The 27279-nt window shown below is 44.6% G+C and overlaps 1 protein-coding gene across 1 annotated transcript in view; it reads left to right on the top strand.

Moving 5' to 3' along the window:
• The first annotated feature begins 274 nt into the window (after positions 1-274).
• Positions 275-27279, top strand: part of Tbc1d1 (TBC1 domain family member 1) — a 190595-nt gene continuing 163590 nt past the window's right edge. Inside the window, exons 1-2 of the mRNA XM_052199412.1 lie at positions 275-596; positions 14464-14966. Coding sequence (XP_052055372.1) covers positions 14556-14966 — 411 coding nt within the window. The 5' untranslated portion in view covers positions 275-596; positions 14464-14555. The remainder of the gene's footprint in view (positions 597-14463; positions 14967-27279) is intronic.

Genomic DNA, 27279 nt, shown 5'->3' with positions numbered 1-27279 from the left:
GCGGCGATCCTTGTACCTTCCCGGAGCTCTCGTGGGGTGGCGCCTGGTGGCCCCTGGGCGGGCTGAGGATGGACCGCTGGGGAGCGAGGGGAGGGAGGCCGCGGAGGACCCGCACTGCAGCAGCTGTTGCTTGCCTGTGACTCGCCAGTCTGGGCCGAGTCGCCTAGCCAGAGTCGCGTGGTGCAGAGGGGAAGGGAGGGCATCTAGTCCTGTTCTTGGCTCCCGGGGGACCCACTAGGGAGATCCCGGCTGCTGCCCCCCCTCCCCCGCCCCTGCTTCCCCCGCGCTCGCCCAGCCCGGGAGGAGGAAACGCGAGCGAGCCGCGCGCAGACACCTCCTCCTCCTCCTCAGCTGCTGTCGCCGCCGCCGGCCACACCGCGGTGCCTGTTGCTGCAAGCCACCTCGGTCCCGCCGTCTCTTCAACCCGAAAGAGAAGCGGAGATTGTGGAGCGGTCCCCACCCCAACAGCGTGGGGCGCCAAAAGCGCTGCCTGCTGAGGACCATGGACGCCCCGCCCGCCCGGGCCATCTTCTGGGTGCCCGGGAGCACCTGCGCGCCCCAGCTCAGCCCGGAGTTCTGAGCTTGCCACCCCACCGGTAGGTTCCACCTTGGGTCCTTAGGGTGCGGGGCAGCCCTCCACCTCCTGCACGCCCCTGAGCTCCCTTGCTGCAGAGAAGGTGCGGTCCCGCCACCCAAGGGCGTTGCTGTCGGGTCTCTAGGGGTGCTCTGGTGGGGGAGGGGGAAGAAGCAGGATTTCAGAGCTACCTTGTTGTCATCTGCTTGGAGGGAACCGAAACCTTGATGCTTTCTGCGCTGCGACTAAGGGTGCTCAGGTCCCCTGCTCCTCTTCCTCGCATACCCGCCTCCCCCTCCCTCCCGCCAAATATCACCCGGACGCAAGTGTTTGTAATCCATCCTTGCATTCTGCTTGGACGAGGCCGGTCAGAGTGACCCCAGGCCACCTTTTGAAAGTTCAGGGTACTTTGCAGCGGTAACTTTGGCAGCTTCTCGGGGCACGCAACATTTCTTTCTATGGGCACATCCTGTGCTGGTCATTTTGAAACCCGGCTTAATTGTTTCCTAGCAGCTTCCGGGTTGCTACGCGAGTAAGAGGCTCGCTCCAACTTCACAGGTTGCTGTTCTCTACTTTTCTAAAAGCTGTGTCGTTTTGTTTGAAATCCACCTAGGTGTGGCGTTCCCGGTTGTGATTTTATTTTAAATAGCTTGTTCTCCGGAAGTTGCTTAAAAAGGAAAAGAAATTGAAAGCGATGATTGTTCCTCTCAGCAAACGTCTACAGCGCCCTGGTATTGCTGGTGGCAGGCTTTCATCTCCTACGTACACACCTCTCCTTAGTCCCCTCTGTGACTGCAAGTGTTCTTCTATTTAAAATCAGGTGTTGTTGAATGACCTAATTTAAATGGGCCACACCCAGGAAACTCTGCTGTCTCTACAAGTCTAAACTTGTAAACTTTTTGCATATTGCATCTACATTGATAAGAGAGCTCCGGTTAAGGCCCCAAGATGTGAAGTGGGATTCCTGTGAGTTGAAGAATGGCCACACTTGGGCTTTGTCGCTTGTGGAGCCGGCTCAAGGTGGGAGGGGCGCGATGGGAGAAGGAGCGGGCAGGGGCAGCTGTACCCAGTGGTAGGGATGGGCCTTGCTGCCACTTTTCATGGCTGGCTACCTTTGCACTTGCCTGAGAGCTTGCCGCCTAGGCAGGCGAGTTCTCTTCTCTTTTCTCAGCATTCACCTGGGCTCCCCTTCTGCAGAATCAGTTTGTCCCTGGGCACCCAGAGGACTTTCTTAAGGAATCAGGAAGAGGCAGGGAAAGTGCAAAGGCACTTGCTTTGCAAACCTGTTAGAAATGGGAAGCTGGGCCTCCGATGTGCCTGTTTTTAATGTGTGATCCTATGAAGTTATAGGGACCAACTCTAAGTTTATCTGTAAGTAACCATTGATGTGCCATGAGCTACTAAAGGGTAGACACACCAGTGAGTTAGACGGTCCCTGCATGTATTAACTGATGGCCAAGGGAGCAATGGTGGTACAATGGACAGCCTAAAATCAGCAGACCTTTAAAAGAGATGCTTTTGGGGGCGGGGTGGATTTGTTGAGTCATTTATAAACCAGTAGAAGGGGGGAAGCATTGCTGTAGTTATGACTTATTCTCTCCAAAGGAGAGCTTTGCAGTGGGGCTCCCTGCCACAACCTACCCTTTTTGTCCCCTGGAGAGCTAGAGGGTTCCCTGGTCATGCTTCTGACATATAAGACCAGCTTTGTCCCAGTACCTGAGGAAATCTGGAGGTGGGTGGCTGGAGGTTTACCGACTGTCCCCTGGCCCTTCACTGTCTAGCCTTTGTTAATCTCTGATCCTTCATTCCCAGAAGACCTTGGACTAGGAAGCCCACGGCCAAGGTGCAGGGCCAGGTGTTGGTGGGAAGTACTTTGTGGCCCATGATTTTCTAGGATGTGTCTGTAGAGAAGGACTACCTAATGCCCCTCCTGCAACAGCTAGATAGAAAGGGGGACAAGGAAGACAACAAGGATGCTTGCAGAGTGCTGTTTTAAATACGCTTCTCTTTTATCTCAGCAAATGAAAACTTAACAGAATCGCCCCGTCCCGGGAGGCCCTAGTGCCCAAAGTTTCTATATTCTCAAGAAAACTTAAAACACTGATTGTTCATGTGGGGACCTCTGCGTGTGTGTGTGTGTGTGTGTGTGTGTGTGAGTGAGAGAGAGAGAGAGAGAGAGAGAGAGAGAGAGAGAGAGAGAGAGAGTTATTTTGCCCTGCCCTTTCTCTGTCTGCTTTACTGCCCTTCTCAAGTTTAACGACTGAGGTAATCCCAGTACTTGATCTGTCTTCCAGCCTCATCAGGCCTGTTCTGTTCTGTTCTTGGACATTAAACTTGGAGAAGCATAATCTGTTTATTAAAGTGACCAAAAGGCTCCAGCAGCAACCAGGGCGTGCAGGATTCACATCCCAGGAGCTAATGAAAGGACTTTGTCTTCAGAGCTGCTCCTGTGCATGCTGCTTTGATATCTAGCCCGCCCCCACCCCCTTCTTCCTCCTCAACCCTATAGTCAATGAAAAATATTTTAAAAGAAGATTCTTCACAAAAGACTTGGTTTCCACGGTCAAGGGTTTTGATATTTTTTAGTCAATTTGATTGGTTCATAGATCTAAAGGCAGTGAATCATTTCTCAGACTGCAAATATATAGGAAAGTTTTAGATTGCATGAAATAATCCTAATACTTAGGCTTTAATAAGATCAAGAAGATTGTGGGAAAAAGTCTTAGTACTAATAAATATAATTAATACTGAGTTTGATGTTACCATCTAAGAGCAGCCAGTTCTCTCTTACAGGATATTACCTATCCGTGGGTATGTTGTACCTGTAATCCCTAGTACTCTGGGAGGAAGAGGCCTAGGAGGATCAAGGTCAATTTTGGCTCTGTAGTGAGTTTGTGGTCTTCCTTGATTACTGACAATTCTAGCCTTAACCCCACCCCATTCCAAACCAAACTAACCCCACCCAAAGATAACAAGTTCTTTTAACTTCAGCAAATCATTATTGATTTCTTTCTCTTTTGTTTTGTTTCTCTGTATAGTTCTGGCTGTCCTGGAACTCACTCTGTAGACCAGGCTGGCCTCAAACTCAGAAATCCGCCTGCCTCTGCCTCCCAAGTGCTGGGATTAAAGGCGTGTGCCACCACCGTCTGACTCATTATTCATTTTTTAACCGGGTGGTACATACCTGCAATTCCAGCTACTGTAGAAGCTGAGACTGGAGGATGGAGAGTTGGAAGCCAGCCTAGCAAATATTCTGTCTAAAATGAAAAGCAAAGGGGCCTGGGGATACAGCCCAGAGTTGGGGTGTTTGCCTAGTGTGGATGAGGCCTTGGGTTCAATACCTAGGATAAAAATAAAAACATAATACCAAAGCAAATATTATGTGGAATAAGTAAATCTTTACTTCCCAAGCAAGACAGTATTTTTGGACTAGTCATAATCTATGAGCATAAACACTTAGCATACTTAAAACAGGCCTGGAACCTAGTTAAGATTACTGCTATTTATTATCATGTTTATTTACTTTATATTTTATCTCTGACATTAAGCTTGAATTTCTAAGGCTGTGGAAATTTTAGGTAGAACAAACCAGCCACCCTAATTAGAAAGGTGCTTGAGGGGGGTAGCGATACTGTTTGAGTGAGAAGATCAAGAGTTGTACACAAGACAGGTTGGGATTCAAATCTTACCTTCACCATTTATTAGGGAGCTCATCCCTTCTGTGAAATGGGAAGATAAAGTTGAGGCCCCTCAGTTGTGGGCATCTGCCTCAAATGCCTGAGAGGTGGTTAGCTACAAGTGTCCCTTCAGTAGTGAAGGGTAAGCACAAACCCAAGAGCCAAAAGAGCCAGGTTCAAATCCCGATCCTGTACTTAAGTGTTTGACCTTGGCCAAGTGCCCTCACGGTTCCTTCACTCAGCTGTCTCTGGTGGCTGTGAGTTAAGTATAGATGCACAGCACTGTTTTGTGCGGACTGTTATTACTCAGAGCAGCCAGGCAGGAGGGAGGATTACTGCTCACAACCTGTAGATCAAAGTGTGAGATAATACAGGAAGCAGGTGCCACAGGCTCCAGGACTGGCTTGAATTAGCGCTGACTTACATAAGAAGCCATTCCAAAATGTGACTTCCATCGCTCGACTTGTCAAGTTAGGGAGGCACACCCCGACTCTGAGCATTCAAGGTGAAGAAAAGGTTGGGACCTTTCACTGGCTTCTGTAACTCCATGTCCACCTCTGCAAGGATCATCTCTATCTGATCACTGCCCTGGCTGGAGCAGGGAGAAGTGACAGGCATGTTCTTGCGCAGTGGTCACACTGTGTGTAAGCAGTGGTCACACTGTGTGTAAGCAGTGGTCATACTGTGTGTAAGCAGTGGTCATACTTGTGAGACCGGAGTACAAGGTTGCAATCTGCTCAGACCCACTTGATTAAAGCACTGACTCATAGGAACAGAGTGGCCCTCAGGAAACTTCCGGCTTCTCCCGAGGTCCCCCAGCAGCTAATTGATGTTGGCTATTTCCTAACCTGGTTGGGAACTAGAGGCCCCCCTCTTTTCTCTGACTCTTTCTCTTTTGTCTTAATCTTTTCTGTGTGTCACTGCAAACTAATATACCTGAGGCCGGAAATTTTGATGTTCAAGACAGGGACTCAGGGTGTAGCCCTTCTGTCCAGAAACTCACTATGTAGACCAGGCTGGCCTTGAACTCACAGAGATCCACCTGCCTCTACCTCCCAAGTGCTAAAAGTAAAGGCATGCACCAGCATTCCCTGCTGGCTGGATACATTTTACAAGGGGGGAAAGCCTATGTGGCTTACGTTTCTGGTGAGGAGATCCCAAATGCCCTACGTGCTGTTAGTTTTATCAACTTGACACAAACTAAGAATCACCTGAGAAGAGTGACTCTTGGTTCAGGAACTGTAACCATCAGTTTGGCTTGTGGGCATGTGGGACATTTTCTTATTTGCTGATTGATGTGGGTGGGCACAGCCCACTGTGGGTGGTATTATCCCTACTCAGGTGGTTGTAGGTTGCATACTAAATCAAGCTGAGCAGGCCATGGCATGCAAGCCAATAAGCAGTATTCCTCCATGGTCTTGGCTTCAATTCCTGCTTCCAGGTTCCTTCTAGGCTCTTGTCCTGCCTGCCCTCATTAGTGGATTGTGATATTGAAGTGTAAGCCAAGTAAACCCTTTCCCCCTCAAAATTGCTTTTGGTCAATGTCTTACCACAGCAACAAAACTAGGGTGTCAAACTGGGGCGTCAAGGAACAGACATATGGTAAGGGCACACTGACTGTGACATAACACAGTGGACAGCATCACAAGGTTGAGGATGTGTGAGAAGTAGCAGTCTTGAGTGAAGACGGACCAGATCCCTTTTGTGAGAACTAATATATTCTTGCAGAAGTAAGTCACCAGAGAGGAGTATTTATCTCTTCATGAGGGGGGGCTCGATCCGACCACCCGACACTAGGCCCTACCTCTTAAAGGTTCCATCCCTTTTTAATGCCACCACTTTGAGTGCCAGGCTCCTCACACATGACCTAGGGCATCCACCCAAACCACATCGAGCTGTGGTACCCTTCTGCCAGCATTCGGTGACAGCTGAAACTGCCCAGGCCAGCTATTGAAAAGTTCTATCCTACCCTCTGTGGTTTGCTGGGGTGGGGGGGGGGGCTGTGGAGCCCGGAAGAACAAGGGTTCCCACTGCACGGCTCCTGAGCCCCAGTTTCTCCCGTTCTTAGCCTTCATGGACTTTCCCCACGTTTTTGTTCTTAAATCGAAGCAGCTTTATATGCTCACAGAATGTGGAGGACATTTGGTATCCTGCATTATGGAAATTTCTAGTCACCAGATTTTTAGAAACAGAAGAAACTTGGAGATGATCTTATTTTATTCCTCTATAAGAATAAACTTCAGATTTGGAGAAGTTAAGAGACTTGCTTTTTTAACTTCGCTCTTGAAAGTATTCTCATGGGGGAAATCGAGGTTCTTTCCAGCTTGCGGATAGGAGCCAGGGGCTTGGACTGTCCCAAATCTGTCACTTAATTTAGACAAGCCATTTCTCTAGAACCTACTCACTTTCTTTCATATATGAGGGAAGTTCCTAAATGGTGTAAAAGGACCTGACTTGCTTTAAAGTTTTATGATGCTAAGTGCATTCTTTCAGGGGTAGCAGGTCTCCTCAACAGGATTGCTGAAAGGGTTCTGGAAAGGCATGGTCTTGTGTTTGGGTGGCTGTGTTTAAAGGTTATCTGGGAGGTTCAGGCTTGTACACACACGACTTTACTAACAAGAGCCTAGAACAGGTTTAGTCCTATGGGTACAAGACAGAGGGGACCTCACAATAGGTGGTTCACATGGGAGTTTAAAATGCAAAATGTTCACTCCTAAAAGTGAGGTGACTTGAGATAGTCCTGAAAACGATGCGGTAATTTGCTAATATTATGGAATATTTCATTTATTTCATGACACTTTTGATTGAAAAGTAATATGACTTATTTACCTAGCCTAAGTTGTCCTGAATCTCATTGCGTTAGTTACTTTTCTTGTTGCTTCAACAAAATATCAAGCAGAAGCAACTGAAGGGGGAAGACTCCATTCTGGATCATGCGCTCAAGAAATACTAGATTGTCATGGTAGCCAGAGTTGGCCAACCTGTGTTGCTGTGAACTCAAGCAGGCCAGGAAGCAGGAACTGATGCAGAGGCCATGGAGGGATGTTTCTTACTGGCTTGCTTCCCCTGGCTTGCTCAGCTTGCTTTCTTATAGAACCCAAGACTACCAGCCCAGGGATGGCCCCACCCACAAGGGGCCCTTCACCCTTGATCACTAATTGAGAAAATGCCTTACAGCTGGATCACATGGAGGCATTTCCTCAAGTGATGCTCTTTTCTCTGTGATAACTCCAGCCTGTGTCAAGTTGACACACAAAAGCAGCCAGTACAGAAATAATTACGTGTGATATTATTGAGCTTCAGTTTGGTTCTTTTCCTAAGTAGTATTAAGGTCTAACTGCTTTCGCCAGATCCCACGCAGGTGGTTGGGACGTAAAGCACTCAAAGCATTCACATGCTTTTGCCAATAAAATGGCAGAACTAATTTGATGAGTGAGTGTTCACTGGGGGACTGAAATGACAAGAGAGCAGAGAGGGATTTTGTCCTGCTTGTTGCCACCTGATTTATAAGTGCATTACCTAAAATAATTGATAGATCTCAGGTCTGCCCTTTGTGCTAATTCTAGAGTTTCTCTAAACGCTTCTTGGGATTAGCAGCTGTCAACGGTTAGAACTTAAAGCAGATTCAGTTACAGGACTGGATATCAAGCCAGGCTTTTACCTGTAAGGGGGGAGAGAATAGAATTTACTGGAGTAGATGAACTTTTAAGGCTTTCTGTTACATGAAAACTGTAGACTAGAGGAGAGGATGAGAGGGAGAGACTCCAACTTTCATAAAATATTTTCAGGCATGAAATAATATATTGCTTTATTGTTGGAGGTTTGAATATTAAAAATAAATTTAAAAAAAAGCCAACCTGTAGCACTGAGGCTTGAGAGGTTCCCCCCCCCCCCCCCCCCCCCCCCCGTTAAGAGTGCATACCACTTTAAGAAGACCGGAGCTTGATTTCCAACACCTACTTTGGGTGACTCACAACTGCCTGTAACTCCAGCTCCGGAGACCCGATACCTTTGACCTCCAAGGGCCTCTGCACTCATGAACACATACACATAGTTAGAAATATCAAAAATAAATCTTGAAAGTTAGCTCTAAGCCATGTTCAAAATACAAAGTGTTACTTTTAGAATACATGAGTATATATGTGTATGCTCATATATATGAAGTATGGGAAAAATGGAGTAAAGAACAGACTTCATTTCTATCTTAGAAAAGGTTTAAAATTTAAATATTGATTTTTTTTCTAACCCCAAGCTTTAACAGTTTATAAAGCTTACAAGCCTGTTGAAGGATGCCTATTCGGACTCTTAAAATAAACGCAATGACAGGGCTCAGAGTTCAGTCAAAGGACACGCTGCTCCTGGCTCTGAGTTACTAGGAAGAAAGAGCCTGAGGTTGCTTCAGCAGTGATGCAAATATTTAGGCTGGAATGAAAGGATGAGGGCGGGGCTGGTGGAGAGATGCTTCTTCTCTGTGGGTCTCTAAGTTTCTCCACATCTCCTGAGCAGGGGCCCCTACACGTCTCATCATGTTTCTGCCATAAACATCTACAGTTGATAGAAATAGTGACTTCCTCTGGTGCAAGGTGGATACACTCCTCTCCATAATGCAGTTTCCTAAGCCCAGCTTCTTTTCCTGAAATTCGCTGTGACGGGTGTCATCTGGCTCGTGGAAGATGGGAAATTAGCATCAGTGACTCTGGTCATTGTTGTTGGTTCTTTACTTTCCATGCTGGAATCTTCCCTCAGCAGTTTAACTGTGGAGGCTTGTTTGTCAGCTACAAGTGCATTCACATGCACACACTCACACACATCTGTGTGGCCCCTTCCGTCAGTGATAGGTCTGATGGTCCAGAGAGGGGAATGGAACAGCATGTACTGTGGCATCAGGCCATGAGACACCACATCTTAGATGGTGACTGTGGCTGGTTCTCTATCTTAAGAGCCAAAAAGTGTGTGGAAGAAGGCATTAGAGGGACTATAAGGCGGGGGAGTCCAAGAGAATGTTCATGTGTAGAGCTCATGGCCTTGATGACTGGTGGAATAGCAGAAGCGTTCTCTAGGGAGGGAAAGGTCAGATATATTTATATGGTAGAGTCAGGACTGATGGGATGGGGGAGGGACCTCAGAGCCTGAAGCCAGTGTTGTCATATCCATCCGTTATGCTGTCAGGAGATCCACATGGTAAAAGCTTTGTCTTTGAGAAGCCACTCCTGGGAGACAATAGGACTTTAAGAGGTGAGCTTTGTGTGTGTGTGTTGGGGGGGGGGGTGGGTGTCTGGTGTCTCTAAGTTACTTAAGACTGTGCCCTTGAAGGAGATGGTGGAACCCCAGGCCCTTCCTTGTTCTCTCTTTTGTTTGTGTGAATTAAGTGGTGTAGTTGTCACACCTTCCTGCCTGAAGGGCACCATTCACTTAAGAATAACAACACAGCCAACGTCTGTCTGAAGGTCTGCAGTCTTAAGTCAAAGCAAAGCTTTGCTTGTTCTAAGTTGGTTGTCTCAGGAGTTTGCTTTAGGGGTGGAAAGCAGTGAACAGGGTAAATGGACAGTGATGCTCTTGGGTGGGATGCAGGTGGAGACGTCCTGGGAAGAGAGACTGAGACTGAATTGTAAAACAGCTACAGTCAGGCTGAGCTGCTTATCAGCAAAGAAGATGAGATAGACGGACCAATGGCTGATCTTGAACTCAGAAGAATCTGTGAGAAAAAAAAAAACTATCTGGAAATGATTAGAGTGTCTGTGGTCAGCTCATTTTATGTGTGGGTTAGTAGTCAAGAGGATGGCTTCCAGGACCAGATGCAAACTTTTCTGTGTCACTTCCGTGTCACTTTGTGACAAGCTCTTCAAGAACTTTGATCTCCTGGTTCATAAGTGTCACCTCAAGACAACACATAGCGTTGTGTAAAATTGCCAGTAATGTGAGTATTTGAGGGTCTTTGTTGGCACCAAAAGATAATATTGTCTAAAGAAAAAGCAGGTGTAATAAGGGGAGAGAGTAGGGTTAGATGTTGGGGGCCTTCAAATAAACTCGCAGGTAAGGCGGGAGCCAGAAGAGTCTCAAGAAGGGGAATGTGCAAAGGCTGGGAGATGGTCAGGTAAGCTCTCACCATGCAAACGTGCAGACCAGAGTTATGATCACCAGAACCCTCCCACATGCTGGCTAAACAAGTAATTACCTGTAATCACAGCCTGGGAAGGTCAGAGACGGAGGATACTCAGAGCAAGCTGTTGTGGATAGCCCTGGGCTTGTATTTTGATGCTAATGCAGACTAGGAGTTGCCTCGTGAACCTTCTCCCTACTTTAACTTTTCAAATAAAAGCTTGAGCCAATGATTGGGCAGGAGGAAGGGGAAGGAGCTGAGAGTTTGGGGGAGGAGAAAATAAGCATAGGGAAGGGGGAGGAGCTATGGAGGATTGATGAGAGACAGCAGAGAGAGAAGTTACTGGCCGAGAGAAACCACAAGTTATATGGGATAACATAGATGGAAATAGAGTAGTGTAGTGGGAGATCTGCCCAATCTAGGCTTATAGCTTGTATTGTTACTGATTGAGTTGAGATTTCTTTTACTGGGTAATTGGGTTGGAAAAATATAGCAACACAAGCTGGTTATGAAGCTAGCTATATTGGGAAGCTCTGGGCTTGATTGAGAGACCTTACCTAGATGAATAAGCTGGAGCACTGCTGGGAAATGATTGTCAACATCAACATCTGTCCTCCATGTACACTCCCGGCCACCTACGTTCAGTGACACACACACACACACACAAACCCATGTGTCCACAAGATGTATGATAATGGGAAAAGAAGAGAAGAAGAAGAGAGGCGTGGCCTGCCTGGAAAATCCACTCAAGGGAGCAAGGCAGCGGAAGGACTACTTTGCTGTCTCTGGATTTCACAACCTGGAAGACCTGAGTGGCTTTAACCCATGCAGTTTCAGTGTCATTCCAGTGCAGGTGAGGATGCAAGCAGAAATGGATGGGTGACAGGGAGAGAAGGCAGCAAGAGGAAATATCTGGGAGAGATTTGTGTGAGAAAATGAAAAGGAAGACTTGAGGCTGAGAGTGGTTCAAAGTCAAGGAAAAGTGCCCGTTCTTCTCATCCTTCAATGTCAAGTCTTTGAGGACAGGAGATGATACTCTCGTACTTTAAGGTACCCACGAGGTCCCACTCTGTGTCAGACTCAGTGTCAGGGAGTTGAAAATATCCTTGAGGAGGCCCTACTCTGTGTCAGGGAGTGGGGAGTCAGAGTGAAGAGGACAGGTACAGTCCCTTCATGGAGATTCTCCTGTGTCGGTCAGAACTCTACAAGGAGGCATGGATAGACTCAAGGCTGGGTCAGGGTAGAGATGAATAGAGTTTGAGGTGCTATTGGCAATTAGCACAAAAGGCTTTTGCCATCCCCTGGGATGAGCTGTAAGATTCATCCAGGGTAGATGCTGATGAAATATTAAGGAAGTGAATCAAGAGAGTTTTGAGTTTGGAAAAGATACCATTGACATCTATTGGTAGAGTGGCAAAGGTTAAAGTGTGAGCTTTCAGTGCATGAAGCAAACTGATCTTTGCCTTGGTGTTTAGCACGTGGTAAGTACCAAGGATATGCTAATAGAGTATCAGTTTGTGAGTCTGAGCTTCTCCGGGGTGTAGCGTGTAGTTTTGTCTACACTGCTTTGTGTTCCTGGCTGGTTGCATGCACACACCCACCCAGGAGCTATCTCAGATCCATGGATAAAAGACACCCCCCCACATGGGCTCATTTTAAAACTGGCTTATTGGTTCTGTGGCTGGGCTCTTCTAAGTCTCCCATGGCTAGCGCCATGGCTAGCGTGCCCTTACCTTCTCTCCTACCTCAACACCTCTAAATCTTCCCTCAGCTTAGTTGCCCGGTTACCTTCTGTGAAGCCCATGGGTCTTGCTGCCCAAGACCCTTTCAGGCCACTTTCCCTTTCTGCCTACATTTTGGAAGATCTCCCCTGTAGCTCTGAGTCTGTCTTGTTTCTACCTCAAGTATCTGTAGTCTCTTCTTCTCTCCTAGCCTGTGGGAACCTGGAAGTCCCGCCTCTTTCTTTCCATTGGCCACAGCATCTTTATTGATAAATCAAAAACCAGTTGAGGCTGAGAACCTTCAGTGTAGGTAAACACTGAGATTCCTCCCCCTACACACCAATCAAAGTATCATAACTACCACTCTATACCTGTAGTTCTCAACCTGTATGTAGCAACCCATTTGGGGGATCATATAGCCTGTGTATCAGATATTTACATTATGATTCATAACAGTAGCAAAATTAGAGTTATGAGGTAGCAACAAAATAATTTTATGGGTAGGGGTCATCACAGCATGAGGAACTGCATTAAAATGTCCCAGCATCAGGAAGGTTGAGAACTGCTGATCTAGACAGACTCCAGAAAGACCCTTTACATATTGAGTATGGGGGGCTCTGCTTCGCCAAGCCCACACCCATGTCCTCAGATATGTCTCACTGTCTTTCCATCTCCTTTCTTTCTCCTGATGCTAGTGCTTAAAATTTATATTAAAATATCTTAATAAACACCACCTCTTAGTGCTGGAGAGGTGGCTCAGTAGTTAGAGCAGTCTGCTCTTGCAGAGGATCCAGCACCCACATGAGACCTATAACCATCTATAACTCTAGTTCCCAGGGGACTCTGCGCCCTTTTCTGGCCTCCTGGGGTACCGGATATTTAATGTGGTACATATACATATATTCAGGCAAAACATTCATATACCTTAAAAAAATAAACAGAAGAAAACCCCCCTAGCTTTGCCTCAAAAATCAAGTAAAGTTAAATAAGATTTGAGTATGCCCTGGGACTATAGCTCAGTGGTAGGCCTAGAATGAAAGAAGTCCTAGGTTTTTGTTCAAAAAGTCAGTTTGAAAGTGTCATAAGAGGGGGCTGGAAAGATGGCTCAGTGGTTAAGAGCACTGACTGCTCTTCTGAAGGTCCTGAGTTCAAATCCCAGCAACCACATGATGGCTCACAACCATCCATAATGAGATCTGACACCCTCTTCTGGGGTGTCTGAAGACAGCTACAGTGTACTTACATATAATAAATAAATAAATCTTAAAAAAAAAAGAAATTGTCATAAGTGATTCGGTCAACTGTTATAAAGAGGGATGGGTGAAACTTTTTTCCCTTACAGGATTCCTTTTTGGGGGGATTACCTCTACCAAATTGTATTGTCTTAGTAAAATCCTTTTTTTGGGGGGGGTGGTTCGAGACAGGGTTTCTCTGTATAGCTCTGGCTGTCCTGGAACTCACTCTGTAGACCAGGCTGGCCTCGAACTCAGAAATCTGCCTGCCTCTGCCTCCCAAGTGCAGGGATTAAAGGCGTGCGCCACCACTGCCCAGTGTCTTAGTAAAATCCTATGGCATGATTTTTAAGTAGTACAACAGACTATAACTGTCAGAGCTATCTCATTTTCTTCTGTACTTAAAAAAAATATTTATTTATTTATTATATGTGAGTACACTGTAGCTGTCTTAAGACATTCCAGAAGAGGGCATCAGATCTCATTATGGATGGTTGTGAGCCACCATGTGGTTGCTGGGATTTGAACTCAGGACTTTTGGAAGAGGAGTCAGTACTCTTAACCACTGAGCCATCTCTCCAGCCCTCCTGTGCTCTTAATATATGTGGTGTGTGTGTGTATGTGTGTGTGTGTGTGTTAGATTTATTCATTTTATGTGTGAGCATTTTGCTTGCATGTGCATCTGTGTGCTCAGTGCCTGTAACGCTGTAACGGTGAGAAGGAGGTACCAGGTCCCCGGGAACTGGAGTTACAGATGGCTCTGAACCAACATGTGGGTGCTGGGAACTAAGCTCAGGCCCTCCATCAGAGCAACAAGTGCTCCTAACCTCTGAACCATCTCTCTAGCCCCACCCTCTGCACCATGCTTTTTCCTGCACCCTGACAGTAGGAGGCTCATAGTCTCCAACAGATCCCCAGAAGGGTCTTAGTGTCCCACAGTGAGTGTGGCAGCTGCATCATTTTTTGGTGTAACTGGTTAATTGTAGGTGTAATACAATTTCAGGAAATCTCATTCTAGGCAGGGTTCATTTAAACGAACGTCCATTTCTTAGGTTTCAGTTTCAGACTGTTAAATTCTGGAATAACAACTCTGCAAGTAGCTATCGCTGTGGCATCATTAAATTCTAATGCCTTGGTTTTTTTTTTTTTCCTCCCCCAGGATTCTGCCCTCAGAAGCATGTGAAATAGATTACTTCATTTAAAGTAGGAAAATAGTAGCACGCTTTCCTGGCTCTCTAGACCTCTCCCAGGATGGAGGCAATCACATTCACGGCCAGGAAGCATCCGTTTCCTAACGAGGTCTCCGTGGACTTCCGCTTGCAGCTGGTGGGCTCCTTACCCGTGCATTCTCTCACCACTATGCCCATGCTGCCGTGGGTGGTAGCCGAGGTACGAAGACTCAGTGATCAGTGCTCCAAAAAGGAGCCTGGGCCGAAGCAAGTCCGCCTTTGGGTTTCGCCCTCCGGACTGCGGTGCGAACCCGACCTGAAGAAAAGTCAACCGTGGGACCCGCTGATCTGTTCCAGCATCTTTGAGTGCAAGCCTCAGCGTGTGCACAAATTGATTCACAACAGTCACGACCCGAGCTACTTTGCTTGTCTTATTAAGGAGGCCCACCAGCAGAGCCTCTGCTACGTGTTTAAAGCGGACGATCAAACAAAAGTAAGTTGAGATGGGGCTCAAAGGACAAGGCATGGGTGGCCAGAGTTCGTGCGGTGTCGGGGCCGGGATGCTCATTTCAAGTATGCAGGGAGTATGAGAAAACACTGCCATTAGACCGAGATTGCGTAACAGAATGTGGGACGTATGCGGGTCGTTTATAGTGTTTGTGGAAGGATGTTTATAATATATATTTAAAATGATAAGCTTTGGGGTTCAAAAGTTCAACAGAAAAGAAAAAAAAAACTGGCTAGATTTATAGATAAGACCTGAATTGTCAGGACTCATGTTCCTCAAGGCTTTTCTTTTAAAACTTCAGTGTCTCTGCAACTGCAATGTGCATGTGAACCATGGGTGATGGGTGTTAAAGTAAAAAAAAAAAAAAAAAAATCACGGCTCAGTGCTTGGTGGTGCCCAAGACTGCGTTTCTTATAAGTGACCAGGTAGAGACCAGGCTATTCCATTGCAAACGTGTTTTGAGTAGCAAAGTTCTAGATTGGTGAAAAAATTAAGTTATTAATAAACCACTAAGAAAAATAGTTATTTAAAACCATATAAATATACTTTTAGCCAGTTTCCCAAGGCACAGATAACATTTACTCATACAAAGGTCGTCGATCGATAAGGACAGGAACTATGAGTCTACATTTTGATACGATCCGGGCTCTTTTGTGCCTTTTTCCTGTCACCAGCTTCTGGTCAGATGTGATCAGCCCAGTATTATGATGTATCTGAGAGGAATGTATGAGGTGAGGTCAACACTGCTATTTCCTATCTCTGCTTGCATGGCGACCAGAATTATTTGCAGTTCCTTGCAGGGCTCACTTCAACTCGCTCATCCATTTCGTAAATATCAGTGCGTGTCAAAATGAGAATGGAATCTATGGAGGTACTTTCTCAACCGGGCCTGTGGAGGAAAATACAATTTTTAGTACAGTACACAAGAGACAGTCATGGGTCCCACAGCTAACCGCAGGAGTGGCTTGAAGAATGTGTCTGCTGCCTCAGGTGCTAGACATAGCATCCTGATGTGCCTGGAGCCGGAGGCCGCTGGCACCAAGCGAGGATGTTAAGGAAGTGACGGTACAGTCTGCGGTTCTTTCTCATGCTTTCCTTTCTATCCTTTCTTTTATTTTCTGTTGCAGAGGTCGGTCTTGAACTGCTAATCCTCCTGCTTCCCACCTCCCCTACGCTGGGGTTAGAGGAGTGTCCTCTTCCCCATACCCCCACTATGACCAGCTAGGTCTTCCTGATTTCAGGTTTAAAATGTGAATAGAAATGCCAACATTTTCTATTGCCTCCTACTAGGTTCTTTGCATACTCTCCAGGGTGTAAGAATATCATTTGGAAACGAATGTTCTTGTTTTGTTTTGTTTTCAAGACAGGGTTCCTCTGTGTAGCCCTGGCTGTTCTAGAACTCACTCTGTAGACCAGGCTGGCCTCAAACTCAGAGATCTGCCTGCCTCTGCCTCCCAGAGTGCTGGGATTACATTCCCGCCTGGCTAGGAAATGAATGTTTTTGATGCCAAGTATAATTTGATTTCTCACTGCCTCAGGTTCCACGTCAGTGGGTTCAGTTAACAGCAGATAGAAAAATATCTGCCCCAAAAGTTGCAACCCTGCTGAACGTGTACAAGCGCTCTTGCCTTGGTGCTCTGCATAACAATCCACAGAGCACTGGCGTTGTGCCAGGCATTACAAGCAGTCTAGAGGTTATTTGAAGGATATAGGAGTTGATGTGGAGGCTGTTTGCAAACTCTGATATGTTGTATGAGAGACTAAAGCGTCTGCAGGAACTGGTGTCTGTGGGGTTTCCTGGACCAAGTCCCCTGAAGTTGCCAGGGGCGGCAGTGGGTTTGTGGTTTTGTTTCATGTTTGTTCGCTCCTTTTACTCACTGACTCAGTGGTTGCTGCTCTGGCTGGTGTCCCGGAGGTTATTAGCAGAAGCAAGGAGGAGAGCAGATGTTCCAGGAGGGATCAGGGTCAGTGGCGCATATCAAGAACATGACAAACAGGCAGGATGAAGTCTAACGCACTCCCTTAGTAGGGAAGAGGTTCTCTTGTTTGTTTGTTTCTTTTTGTTTGTTTGTTTTTTAAGCCAAGCTGAGGTGGAGCTAAAAGCTACCACGCTTCCCAATCAATACCCCAGTACTGTGACTCATGTAATGTTGCCGTGCCTCATCTCAGATACACTCCACAGATCCACACTTGAAAGTTCAGAGAGACTCTGGATTCAAATCCTGTCTCTGTTACCTATAAACTAGTGACCTCAGGCAACTAAGTGTGTTTGCTCGTCTGTAAAATGAGAATGATTATAGTAATTATCTCATGCAGTTGCTGGGAGGCTTAAGTGAGGTAGACTGGGATCTGAGACTCAGTATGCTGGCTTGAGGTTATGAGCCGTTGCCCAGCAGACAGCAATCCCTGGCTTCTACCTCAAACACTGCCAAGAAAAGAAAGAAAACGACCATAGTAATAAACCTCTATGGCCATGAAAAGTACTCAAGAGGACTTTAAAGTTATATTTTATCTCTTTATTTTGTGTGCACTTGTTGGGGTGGGGATGTATATGCCATGGAGTATGGGTGGAGACCAGAGTTGTCTGTCTTTCTACCTTATGGGTCCCCGGGGATCGAACTCAGATGCTCAGGCTTAGCAGCAAGCTCCTTTACCCACTGAGCCGTGTCCCAGGCCTCCATACGCAGGAAGGTTTGATAGAAGCAGATTAAGCAGCAATCGCACTCCAAGTGTGTGGAGAAGAGAGAGTGTTGTCTATGGAAATGTGAGTTTTCAGCCTTCAGGAGACACATTTGTCAGACTGGACCAACATTTTACAAGCTCAACTTCCACAAAACTTCCCAGACATCTGTGAAAAGCACTGGCCAGTTGCTTGGACACCTGACTGGAGAGAGAGAGAGAGAGAGAGAGAGAGAGAGAGAGAGAGAGAGAGAGAGAGAGAGAGAGAGAGATTTATAACAAAATTCTGTATCCAAGGCTTTCAGCCTTGCTCCAAGTAGAGAAATAGTTTGTCTCCTAAATATTCTGAAAAGCCATCTTGGGAGTATAAATTAATTCTTAAAGCTCTTCTGGCTTGTGTACAGTTTTACCATCATGAGTTGTCATTAGAGTATAAATTGCTGCTATTCCACACATTTTATTAGAGAGAGTTGCTCACAACATGGCTACTTAAGTCTTTTGTTCCTGTCAGAAATAGAACAGTAAATGACAGTGGCCCTGATTCTAACTGGCATATCTATTATGTTCTCAAGACATGTCTCCTAACAGGATTATCTGGTGTAGGAGCATGCTAACCTGCACCAGCATTTCTCTCGACTGTTCGGTAGCATTTGCTCAGGGAAGGAATTCTCTAGATTAAGGCATCTTCTCAGTGGATGAGGCCAGCCTTGGTCATGCTTGCCAAAGCAAAAGTACCTTCACTGCCGTGGGCACAGATCCAGATCTCCTGCTTGAGAGGAAATCCTTTGATCAGCCTTGAGTTAATTTGCTGCGGAGTATCTAAGGAGAATAGGCAGAGGATTATTTCACAGGTAGGCCGTGATAGGGCCTTTTCCTTGGGTGTTCCATAGAACATTCTGGAATGGCTTCACAGAGAAAAGTATCCATGACCAAGTAGCATCTGAAATGTTTTTGCCTGAGGGCTGATGTTCTGTTTTAAACAGTCATTAAGTGAGTCAGGTGTAGTGGCAGGCTCCTTTAATCCAGTGCCTGTGAGGCAGAGGCAAGGCTTATCTCTGTGAGTTTGAGGCTATCTGGTCTACATAGGTAGAGGCTCTTGGTTTGTCTTTCTTTCTTTCTTTTTCTTTCTTTCTTTCTTTCTTTCTTTCTTTCTTTCTTTCTTTCTTTCTTTCTTTCTTTTTTTCTTTCTTTTTTCTCTTCTTTTCTTTTCTCTTCTTTTCTTTTCTCTTCTTTCTTTTTTTTTCTGAGACAGGGTTTCTCTTTGTAGCCCTGGCTGTCCTGGAACTCACTCTGTAGACCAGGCTGGCCTCGCGAACTCAGAAATCCGCCTGCCTCTGCCTCCCAGAGTGCTGGGATCAAAGGCATGGGCTACCACTACCCAGCTTGTTATTTTCTGTGTACATGATACAAGTGAGTACTGGATTGTGTAGAACAACCTTATGGAGTTAGTTCTCTCCAGCTTTATGTGGGTTTGAGGGATTAAACTCAAGTTTCCAGGCTTGTGCTGCAAGCCCCTTTACCCACTGAGACATCTTGCTGACCCATAAATTATACAGCTCAGAAGTGACTGCGCAGGCACCCTTACAGTAATTTTAAGTCTCTATAATCATTCACAGACCTAAAAAGTAATACATGTTACCTTTTGACCTTTCTGGTACCGGCAAAAACAAAAGACAGCGCATCTTTGCTTGAGCCTCTGTAAGCCCAGCAACTTTCTCAGGAGCCCCCTGGGTCTCTGCTACCTCCACCCTGCTCTGGGTTACCTTGCATTGAATAGGAGGGTGAACTGAAATTGGTCTTGGCAACTAGTTTGACTGACTCTTTAGTCCTCTTGTGTTACTACTTTTCTCATTATGTGACAAATGACTTCAAGAGTGGAGGATTTACTTCAGTCCGCAGTTTAAGCAGGAATAGAGTCTATTGTGACAGTGACAACTTGGTGGTAGGAGTGTGTGGAACTGATGTCATTGGGTTCACAGTCAGAGAGCAGAGAGAGGGATAGTAGCGTTTCCTCCCGCCTCCTCCTTTAGATTCTGTCCAGGATCCTACCCTATAAACATACTGCCCACATTCAGAGAGGGTTTTTCTTCCTCAATTAAACTTCCTGAAAGGTCATAGATATCTTCATGGATTTCTGCTGAGGTGTGTTTCCTTGGAGACCATAAATAAAAAGTCATCAATAAACCTTAACATCAACTCACTTATATTAAAGCCAGGGTGGCTTTGGCTACTATGTTTTATTTAATTTAAAAATGTTTAAGGTTGCTTCCTTCTGGTGTTAGCTTTGTTCACATCTTACCCAAGGCCAACTTGTGCTAAAATTTCAGCATCTGGGCCAGGCGTGATGGTACACACTTTTGTCTGATCTTTGTGAGTTTGAGGCCAGGCTGGTCTATAGAGCAAGTTCTGGGTCAGTCAGACAAACATAGTGAGACCCTGTTTCAAAACAAGCCATCAAATTTGCCATGTGTTTGGAATTTTAAGGTATCAATTTATTATCCACACTACAGTTTTCAGGACTCTAAATAGAGCCTGACTACCCGTGGGCCTCTTGCACGGCTGTTCTGTTTGCCAGCTTAGTACTCTCCTAAGTACTAAGTACAAAGACCACACTGAGCCTTGTGTCCCCAAATCCAATGACTCTGAAGAACATAGCATACATTTTCAGATACTCTTACCCATTCTCCCTGCTACAGTGGTTTTAACTGTGCTAGGAGTTCAGCTGTTTGTCTCTTTTTACTGGTCAGGGAAGGATGCTGAGAAGGTTTCTTAGTCATGTTCTGAAGACGTTTCACTATCCAACCTGATGCATTCTCTGAAGTTTCCTTTGGAGAGTGACTTGCCATTGATGACTTGCTGTGCAGTTGCAGGGGACATCGTAGTATCCATGTTAGCTAAAAACTGGTGGACTGACTGTCAATCCAGACAGAAGTCGGCTGCTGGGTGCAAGGGTTGGCAAGGATTCTTCTCATCTATAAAAAGAATGACCAGGACTTGATGAACTCTGAAGTATTTGTTGGAAGGTTTCTGTTCATGACACTGGATTAATTACATAATTTATTTTTGGCTTTGAAAAATGAGTCTGAGGGCCTTAGAAGCGTGGGCTTCAGGGGACGTGCATGGACTTTAATTCTTTTTCAGTCTTTATTTTTTTCTTTTTCTACGTGAGCCACTTGCCTCGCAGTTTTAGGCAAATGCCTTGAGTTTGATAATTGTTTATGAAAAATAAATCTAGTCCTAAGAATAGATTTTACATAGATGTTGAACCTAAAGTTAGCTTGTATTATAAAAGGATATATTTATAGTTTAGACCTTTCCTCCCTAATATAGTAGTAACCACATGGCTACCGAGCCTGGGACATGTGGCTGCCAAGCCCATGACATGTGCCTGTTCTGGAAGGAGATGCCCGTCAGTGGGAGCACTGTGCATACTGAAGCACAGCTTGAGAAACAGAATGCATAATATCTCAATAAGATTCTGTGATGGTTACATGTTGAAAATATGTTTTGTATATTCAGGGTAAAATTACATGAACTGAAATTAAATTTCCTTCATTCATTTTATCATTTTCAGATGTGTTTACCAGGTAATTTAAAAATGCGTGTATAGCTTACATTCTGTTTCCACAGGTTAGTATAGAACTAGACTATGTCAGGAGACCTGACCAATATTTCCTGAAACAACCTCCTCATTCATCACAGGGAGGCTACAGGTTCCCCTTCTTTGATGCTTTTATTTGTTGATGATAGGGTATCTCTCTCTCTCTCTCTATATATATATATATATATATATATATATATATATATATATATATAAAGGTCACCTTTCAAAGCTATGGCCTGTTCTTGAGTTCACAGTGTTGGACCGTTATTTTAGGAAACAAATTACCTGGAATCATTAGGAATACATCCCAGGTAATTCCCATTCCCAGGAGTCGTCTGACTTTATTCTTGTTTCTTGCCTATCCATCCACTCACCTAGCTAAGCTCTAAGGGCAGAAGGTCCTTATCTGTTTTTATCACTGCTACATCTTGGTACCCAGCAGGGTCGGATGCAAAGGAGAGCATCTGTGGGTGAACCAAGTAAGGAAGGAAGAGAATCAATGTTCCTAACTCAACACAGGCAGAGGGAATTCAGTCCAGGCTGCCTATGCCTTGTCAGACTCTCAAGAGTTTGTATGGATTCCTCAGCACTGGTGTGTGTGTGTATGTGTGTGTGTGTGTGTGTGTCTGTGTGTCTGTGTGTCTGTGTCTGTGTCTGTGTGTCTGTGTGGTGTGATGGAGTATGTGGGTGTATCTGCTGTAGTCAGTCCATCCGTTCAAATGTTACTGTTTCAGACACACCCAGAATCAGTTTTTAACCTAATTCCTGGGCATCCCATGGCTTAGTCAAGCTTACAGAGGACATGAGCTGTCACACACACACTCCGACCCCCATTGCATGAGTTCCCTGTCTATATCATTACACAGATTGTTATGCCATCAGGATTGTGTATTCCGAGATGGCCCCCTTTCATATCACCCTGCCTGAGCTACTTTTCCCTTAGAACAGTAGTTTTCAACCTGTGGGTCATGATCCCCAAAAGACCATCGGAGAATACAGATTTTACATTACGATTCATAAGAGTAGCAAAATTGCAGTTATGAAGTAGCAACGGAAATAATTTTACAGTTGGAGGTCACCATGACATGAGGAACTGCACTAAAGGGTCGCAGCGTTAGAAGGCTGAAAAGCTTAGCATCTCCTCGGCGCAGTGCTCTCTTAGTGTGAAATCTGCACAGTTCTCTTCCTCAGGTTTTAAGACAATTTTTTTTTACACAAACTTTTCTTGGCATTTATTGGTGATAGTTGAGAAGAGGACTTCAGTGACATAGAGACTCTGACAAGGAACTTTGTCAGTTAAGTCTTCTCAGCTGCAAAACTGACCCAGTCAGTACCTTTGCTCATTCTAATACAAAAGTCTTTTTTTTTTTGTATTATGTTTTTGTATTATATTATACTGTAGATATATTTATTTTCAGTGTCAAAAAATTAGTCTAAAATGTTAGAAGTGGGTCTGGAGAAGTGGCTGAGACGTTAAGAGCTCTTGCTGATTTTTTTTTTTTTTCAGACGATCTGGCTTTGATTCCAAGCACCCACATAGCAGCTCACAGCCACCTGTAACTCCAGGTTCAAGCTGTCTAACAGCCTCTTCTGGTCTCATTGGGTACAAACATACATACGGTATAGGATATACATGTAGGCAAAACTCAAATACACATACATTTTTTTAATTAATTTTTTAAAGTTAGAAGTAAAAGTTTCTCTGTAAACCAGACATGGTGGCACACAGCCTACAATTCTAGTACTGGGAGGCAGAGGGACGGCTCAATTTGAGGTTAGTCTGGTCTACATAGGATGTTCTAGGCCAGCCAGGGCTAAAACAAATGAACAAAAGAGCCTCCCTTTACTAGCATCTCCTAGAGAAACCAGCATTGAAACCTTGGTGTATATCATTATAGGTATATGCTCTTATTTATAAAATCAGATCTTTCTATAAGAAATAATTTTATGTATTCTGCTGCAATCTGGATCTTACAATGATTTCCCCACTTGTATTAACCCATCATCGATGTTTCCCCATTTCCCTCTTTTGTGATTGTTTCTTTTGAATCTGTGTTACAGCTATCGCCAGGCAGATGTAACAAACTAATATAGATTCATAGACACATGCTCCTCCCCTTTGGAAGCAAGGCAGGAGATAATTCCCATAGCAGCAGGCACGGATCAGAGCCTGCTGCTGCCCTGCACTGCCTCTCTGATGTTAACTTTCAAACCAGAGATTACATTTTAATTAAGATGGCATGCCTTAATGGGACTCAGAGCTTAAAGAGAAACAACTGGAGACCAATTGTACATGCAAGAGAATAAATGTCTCGTCCAATGTCTAGACCAGTTGGATGTCTAGAATCTGTTCTTGCTTCTCTCCTTCCTCCAAGTTGTGGGCTGCCTCGGGCTGTCTATGACAAATGAGGGGCCAGTCAGTGCCTTTCACAGTGAGGAATAAGGAAAGGAAAAAAAAAAAAAAACAAAAAACCATTGTTTTATGTCAAAGAAGCAGCAGCCAGGCACTTGTGCTTTATAAAGAAGATAAAATTAGACCAAATAAGAGTTCAGATTTGTATAGAGTGACACAGAACCAGTATCATCCTGATGAGTGTCTGGCTTTTTCTTCACAAGGCTCACCTTACCACCTCTGTCAGTCTCTAACTGGTGTATAAACGTACACTTCATCTATCTATCATCCATCATTCAGCTGTTCTTGCTATAGACTTTTAAAATTGATATAATGTTTCTGGTAAAACATTTTATAAAATGCTAGCATAATTCAGTGTAAATTGCTAAGAGTTGTTAGATAATATTTCCCTTGTGGCTTTCTATGATCACGTACTTAGTACTTTTTTTTTTAAAGGGCCTTTTAAAACTAGAAACATGAGAAGTAAACAAGCCGAAAGGGAAAAAAATAGCCTGAAGAACTTTATTTATTTTTATTTTTATTTATTTATTTATTTATTTATTTATTCATTTTTTGGTTTTTTCGAGACAGGGTTTCTCTGTGCATCCCTGGCTGTCCTGGAACTCACTCTGTAGACCAGGCTGGCCTCGAACTCAGAAATCCGCCTGCCTCTGCCTCCCTGAGTGCTGGGATTACAGGCGTGCACCACCACCGCTTAGCTTGAAAAATTTTTAAAGTTAACTTTTTAATTCAGTGAGGAGTTTCCACGTGATTATTACTAGGGAAGGAACAGCTACTTGAATTTACACTTCCTGAGTGGGAGCTTCTCAGAAGAACTAAAGTAAGTCTGGAATCTTTAGGGTCATTTGTTTAAATACGTGTTTAGATAAACCGATTAGGTAGTTTAACGATACAAGCCTCCCCTCTTCTGTCAGTACTAAGTGACTTTGTAAGTGTGGACGTGACACAAGGGGTTTTGTTGTTGTTTTGTTTTTGTTTTAAACAACTTTTTCTAGAGAGGGGAATAAGCCTTTAACAAGTGAGAAAATCTACATTGATTTCATATGGACATTCAGTTGCAAATATCCTCCCTTGAGCTGACAGTACATTAAGACACAAGTTATTTTATTTTATGTTATTTTATTTCTAACCACAGGCACAGGGTTTCTACTTAGCTTCTCTACTGCTTGTCAGAATTGGTATTCGTTGCTGTGGGTGGGCTTTGAGATTTCAAAAGTTCAGGCTGTTCTAGTCTCTCCTCTCTGCCTCCATCTTTGTGAAAGTTCCCAGCTACCACTCCAGAGCCATGCCTGCCTGCCTGCCTGCCTGCCGCCATGCCTCACCGTGGTGGTCATGTATGCTAACTGTCTGAAGCTGGAAGCCAGCGTCCAGTTAACTGCTTCCTTCTATATATTGCCTGGGACACGGCACCTCCTCACAGTGATAGAAAAGTACGATCCTTTTGTTATTATTTTTTAAAGACAACCTCACTATGAGCCTTGGGTGGCCCTGAACTTAGAGAAATCTACTTGTCTCTGCCTCTTGAACACTGGGATTAAAGGCATATACCACCATGCCTGGCTTCATTTTGTCTTCATTTAAACTGCAATATATTTTTTTAAAGATGTATTTATTTATATGTATATGAGTACACTGTAGCTGTACAGATAGTTGTGGTTGTGAGCCATATGAGCCATCATGTGGTTGCTGGGAATTGATCTCAGGACCTCTGTTCTCTCTGGCCCTGCTTGCTCTGGCCCAAAGATTTATTTATTATTATATGTGAGTACACTGTAGCTGTCTTCAGACACACCAGAAGAGCATCACATCTCATTACAGGTGGTTGTGAGCCACCATGTAGTTGCTGGGATTTGAACTCAGGACCTTCTGAAAAGCAGTCAATGCTCTTTCCCGCTGAGCCATCTCACCAGCCCCCTGCAGTATTTCTAATGAAAAAAGTATCTAAGTTTGGGATGAATGTAATCTGTTAAACAAAAGAGAGACATAGACACTAAAGCACCCCACCCACCTCTCACATGTTTACGGGATTCAGTTCAGTTGCTGTTGGTTTGTATCCTTCTGCCTGGAGGGCGGTCGTTCATACTGGAGGAGCCAGATGGTACCCAGGGATGGTGCTTCGCATTACTCATCATCTCCAGCAGAAGATGCTCCATAATCTGTCTGCATCGCTGCAACTCGGTAGACTAATATGTAACCATGTAACTAATGTGTGTGCTTTGGAAGGAAGGTACCTGTGTGACACTGGGCAAGCATTAGGACAGCAGTCCCTCCTGTCATTCCTCTCTATAGGTCCTCAGCTTTCTTGTGCACTTCCTTGAGATATTAGCATTGCTCCCAAAGAGAGCTTGGAACCTCGTGCGGATGAGACAGGCGCTTTTTTTCTAGGTGGAGCTTGGCAGATGGAGTCACAGTGAGCTCAGTTGTCACTTGCTTCTTTAGCTAGTCCCCCTAGTTCACTGAACAACACACGGTACTCTAGTTCTTTTTGAGGCTTGCTGTCCGGACATCTGGGGATGGGGGTGCTATAGATACTGTAGATATAAAGTGATATATCTCTACTTGCAAATGAGTCTTTATAATGTGGACTTGAGTGTTAATTCAGATCTGGTCTTCCCATCCATGCCAAGTCCCTATGGAAAGCTACCTGTACCTGACCACTGTCAGCATCAACTCTGTTAGAGAACGGAGAGCCTTAGACAGTCCTCTGATCCTCACCCACAGCTATTGCAAGGAGCTTTCTCTATGTAACTACTTGATATATTTAATAATACTATTACCTGCTATTTAAATTAATGTAGGGATTAATAGAGCAAGGAAAAAAATAGCTAAGCTAGTTTTTTTCAAGTCTGGGACCCTATTTAAAGGTCTCTTGGGTCTTGATTTTATTCTATTTTTTCGTTTGAAAGTGAAGCTTTCTTTTTTAACACTAACACAAATCTATTGGTCTATCTGTCTATCTATCTATCTATCTATCTATCTATCTATCTATCTATCTATCATCAATCTATCTATCTTCACAGTCTTTGTTCTTTAACTTATGAGGACTGTATTTGCCTCTCCTTTAAGCTGTTTTTAAGCAGTCTTTTCCATCTATTGCTTTTGTAATTTAGATAAAGGCTCACTATTCTGGCCCTAAATTTGATATGCAGTCATGATGACCTTGAACTTCTGATTCTCCTGTCTCCACCCCCTGAGGGCTGGGTTTATAAACATCTATGACTAGTTCTGGTTTATTCAGGCTGTCTACAGAGCAAACCACATCCCTGGCCTTGTTTACTGTTTCTCAACTCCTGCTTTCTTTGGAGCCCAAATCCACAATTCCCCCGGGAGGCACCACAGACTTTTGCTTAGCTAGCAGATGTTTTTGTAAAAGCAAAAGCAACCCGTTCTTTTGTTTTAGACACAGTGAATGAGTTTTCCACTTTAGAAATAAATCATTATGCCATTATGTGAATGAAATATAATTTTGTGGAAGTGTGTGGTGCGGAATGAGGCTGAACTGCTTAAATACAAACCTTTATGCTGTCACCTGGCAGATGAACTTTTACAATATCGTTAGATCAAACTCCAGGGCAGCATTGTTTCTCACTGTGGTTGTCATC

The sequence above is a fragment of the Apodemus sylvaticus genome, chromosome 11 (assembly GCF_947179515.1).
Source record: "Apodemus sylvaticus chromosome 11, mApoSyl1.1, whole genome shotgun sequence".
Lineage (NCBI taxonomy): Eukaryota > Metazoa > Chordata > Mammalia > Rodentia > Muridae > Apodemus > Apodemus sylvaticus.
The sequence above is the reverse complement of the archived record's forward strand: the minus strand, read 5'-3'. Positions and strand labels throughout refer to the sequence as shown.